The following is a 4,184-nucleotide window of genomic DNA, read 5'->3' as shown; positions in this document are numbered from 1 at the left end:
ACCTGGTTTGTCATTGTTATTATTGTTTTCCATAACACTTCACAATGTACTCTATATTAAAATTTCTTACCATGAGAACACATAGGTACATCAATAGAAATGTGAAGGGTTAAGAAGAAAGTTAGTGACTAGGACTGTGTGATTTGGAAGCCCTGGTGTAGGTTTTTATGAGACCTTTCCCTGAGGTTATTTTCTACTTCTGATACTGGTGACACATGGCAACATGGGCTTAAGAAGCTAATTCTTAGATTTTGAATACTGAAGATAGTTTGAATACTCATGATAGTTTGGCAGAACTGACACTTGTAGGGAATGGTTTTGTGTTGGTGGTGGAGGTGGTGGTGGTGGTGGTGGTGGCTTTTTAATGAGGATACAGGGGTTTTAGTCTGATATTCTACCCTAACATCCTCTGCTTGTTACTACTTATTCTATCATGAGTATAATGATTTATTTGCTCAGGGGAGTCAACATGTTTAAGACTCATTTCTTGTTTTCATTATTGGAAAAAGCTATTAAAGAATGCTAAGTATTTTAATCACTGGAAACCCACCATCTGTCACCTGATTGTGCCACCCTTTCTTGACATTTATGAGAAAACTGTTCAGACTTCCAATTGTATGAGGTAAGGTTGAGCCCTCAGATAAGACATTTATGAGTTAAGTTACTTGCCGCATGAATCACAGAACACAGCAATCTAAATTTCTTCCAGGCCCTTAAGCAAATTCCCATTTGATCCGCACAGCAGTGCCTCTGCTGCTGTCCACAGAAAATGAAACAGGGAGGGGTTGGAATTGAGTCACAGGGCCAGGTTCATTAAACAATTGTGAAACTCTGAAGCCATCATCTTTACCCTCGCTAATTCTATCAATGGTGACTCAAATTATCTTGCAATTAGCCTTTGTAATCTTACATAATCTGCCCCCCTTTTCCAGAGGCCAAATTTCTTCTGTGAGAGGCACCACCACACACACAATGATGATTAGAGAATTAAAGGCAGATAGCATCCATGGTGTTCTTACACTGACCTTTTGAAGGTCTGCTTTGTGGAGAACCAAAACTTGATCTCTCTGTATCAATCTTGAGTTTTTTGTGTGTATGCATCCATGTGCATCAGTTTATTCAGAAGTCTGCATCAGGCATTCACTTTTTTGAGATAGTGTCTCTCAATGAACCAGGAACTCATCATTTGAGCTAGGCTGTTGGTCAGAGAGCCTCGGATAATCCTCCTTACTCCTCCTTAACCCTGCCCTGGTAATACAGGGGTATGCACCACTCCTGTCTTTTATATGTGTGCTCTGGGAATGCCTCAGGTCTTTGTGCTTGTGCACCAAGCATGATACCCACGAAGCAATCTCCTAAGCTTCTGGCTTTGTTTTTAACCAGTTCTCTTGAACTTCATTCAAACCAGGTTGTGAGTTTAAACTATCTCATTATGAAAACAATGATGAATATTTTTTTTTCCTTTCACGAGGCCATTTATTATCACAGCGCTCTGTGGGCTGAACAACCCCACAACAGTGGGGACAATTTTGCTGGGTGAGTGGACAGCTCCTCTCTCTGTCCTTTGGGGATGGTCTGGGGTAATTAATGGTTGCAGGGACTTCCTCTCCCTGATGCCAGGTTTACACAGTCCACTTCAGACACCTGGTCTCCTGGTGGGTGCCCAGGCAGCGCACTGTGCAGTACCTGGCACCGCAGCTTACACAGGTATATGGGGATGGAAAGCCACACACAGCACAGAAGGGACGCTGGGGTCGGGATGGGGGCCCAGCACAGGCTGTCAAGTAGTTGGGGCCCTCGGATACACTCAGGTTCTGCTCCTCTAGCAAAGCCTGGAAGTTTTTCCGGAAGCGAAGTTTGAAATGGTCACCTCGAGTTTTCTTCTTTTTTTTTCCTGTGTCTGCATCATCATCAAACTGCGGTAGCCTCTTGCCCAGCTGGGGGAGGCCTGCGTGGGGGTCATCCTGGAAATTGTCATTTTCTAAAGCCTCGAGCTGTCGATTGATCCGTCGCTGCCGGGCTGCCCGGTCCAGCACCCGCCGCTGTCCAGGGTCCTGGGAACGAACCGAGGGTTTCTTCTCCACCATTTGCGCAACACTGTTGTCGGGACGAATATATTTTATTGGGTATAAACACTTCAAAAAATAATTCCTTATTTTACTAGAGCAATTTTTAAAAAAGTACTGACCTGAGTTAACTAGAGTAGGTTATTGCTGTTCCAACAATGTTTTCTTTTTATTATTAATACAAATAAGCAAAACAGCAGTCCTGCTTAGAAATATAAACTTACAGGTGTCCCTTGCCTTACAGTAGTGTCTATGCCTTGATGAAACCATTTTGAGTTGAAAATATTAGTCAGCTACAAATAATGTAACGACCTAGCAAGCCTCCTCAGAGCCTTGGGTTCATTGCCACCCCTGAGCATTGTGGCAAAGTACTGCACTGAGGAGGCTTTGGTCAATTATAAATGTGAAACATCACAGGGCTTCATGACAATCCAGGGAGTATTCAGTAATGAAAGTTTCTTTGTCATTGTTCTTTGGTTACAACCAGAAATGGGGATGGGGGTAGAAAACAATATGGTTTTGTGTGTCTTTGTACATGTTTATTTATGTTTGTGCTTGCACTTGTCTCTGTGTGTATCTCCCTCCCTCCTCCCTCCCTTCCTCTCTCTCTCTCTCTCTCTCTCTCTCTCTCTCTCTGTGTGTGTGTGTGTGTGTGTTTATGTGTGTGTGTGTGTTTGTGTGTGTGTGTGTGTGTGTGTGTGTGTGTGTGTGTGTCTTTTAAGAATAAGAAATTTTTTTTTTTGGTTTTTTCGAGACAGGGTTTCTCTGTTTAGCTTTGAAGCCTATCCTGGCACTCGCTCTGGAGACCAGGCTGGCCTCGAACTCACAGAGATCTGCCTGCCTCTACCTCCCCAGTGCTGGGATTAAAGGCATGCACCACCAACACCCGGCAAGAATAAGAATTTTAGAAAGGAATGGTAGCAGGGTTTAATTCAGATGAACCATAAGTTCCCTTTCAAATGATAGATTCCATGTGTGCTATCAGGGTAAGACTTAGACATGCCAAAGGTGAAGAACCGAACAAAACAATAAATAAAGAAAACAAAGAGCCTAATAACTAAGCTGAAACTGGTAGACAGTATAAGGTAGTTATATATTATGTAGATTATATAGTATTATAAGATGGATACTTTATAGTATAAGGTATCTATCCCCCAACAGTGTGCCCCATAAGCCTTTCTGGTAAACTTACAATGACTCCTACTTTCCAGATGAAAAAAAAAAAAAAATGGCTCAAAGACATTAAGTGATTTAGTCAAGTTCAACTTAACAGTGAGAGGGACCGCTAGTTCTAAGCTGACATTTGACAATCTATCTTCCTCCCATAGTTCCTGTAGCTCTGGACCCTGAGGCCATTCTCAGATATGGAAGGCCATGTCAGCACCTCCATTGTTTGACTCACAGTTGGCTGAAATACCCTCTGCCAACAGAGGTGACACAGTGACAGGAAGGTCAGACAGCCACAGAGTTTCAGGAGCTGTGGGTCTCTAACATGAGCACCACCCAGTCACTCTCCAGTTAAGCATAGACACCGCCATCCTCTGATATGGAACTCGGAAGTTGCTGACATTCAGGCCACACTCTGACATGACAAGACACAGCTGCTGACTGTGAGCCTTGTCAATCAGTGTGTCCCTTAATTTAACGTGAACCACCAAGTGTGCTGCAGGAGCATTAAAAGGGCAGACGTGTGCATGTACTCCAGGGATAGTCCACCACAGGAATAAAGATTATATGCTAATTGCTTCCCTCCTTATTCATTTTAGCATTAGACATTCAAAGGCTCTGTTGCATTTATCTTCTCAATAAGAAAAGCAAAAAAAGGCTGGGAGCAGGAGGGGGGACATTCACATTCCAGGGATCACAGAGGCTCCACGGTCAAATGGCACATTTAGAACTCAGCTTGGGAAATCAGATCTTCCAAACCGTGGAGTCCATAAACACCCCAGTTACTAATCATTGTCACCACACTGACCCCCTTTAGTTCACACCTGTCTAACTACATTACATTCTTTTACCAACTTCCCAGTAGCACCAGTTTTTAATTTTATTTGTGGCAAGGTATCATATATCCTCTGCCAGCCACAAACCCACTGTGTGGCTAAGGATGACTTTGAC

The 4,184-nt window shown here is 43.2% G+C and overlaps 1 protein-coding gene across 1 annotated transcript; it reads right to left on the bottom strand.

The window, feature by feature from the left end:
* Positions 1-1,471: 1,471 nt before the first annotated feature.
* On the bottom strand, positions 1,472-2,100 carry LOC100760701 (zinc finger HIT domain-containing protein 1). The gene has a single exon (XM_027430193.2). The coding sequence runs from the start codon at positions 2,085-2,087 to the stop codon at positions 1,623-1,625; it is 465 nt and encodes a 154-aa protein (XP_027285994.1). The 5' UTR covers positions 2,088-2,100; the 3' UTR covers positions 1,472-1,622.
* Positions 2,101-4,184: the final 2,084 nt, after the last annotated feature.

This window comes from Cricetulus griseus, chromosome 8, assembly GCF_003668045.3.
Source record: "Cricetulus griseus strain 17A/GY chromosome 8, alternate assembly CriGri-PICRH-1.0, whole genome shotgun sequence".
NCBI classification, from domain to species: Eukaryota; Metazoa; Chordata; class Mammalia; order Rodentia; family Cricetidae; genus Cricetulus; species Cricetulus griseus.
Note: the sequence above shows the minus strand (reverse complement) of the source record. Positions and strands in the feature narration are given on the sequence as shown.

Excerpts from the sequence above, each read along its gene's own strand:
- LOC100760701 (XM_027430193.2), bottom strand. The coding sequence starts at position 2,087 with ATGGTGGAGAAGAAACCCTCGGTTCGTTCCCAGGACCCTGGACAGCGG.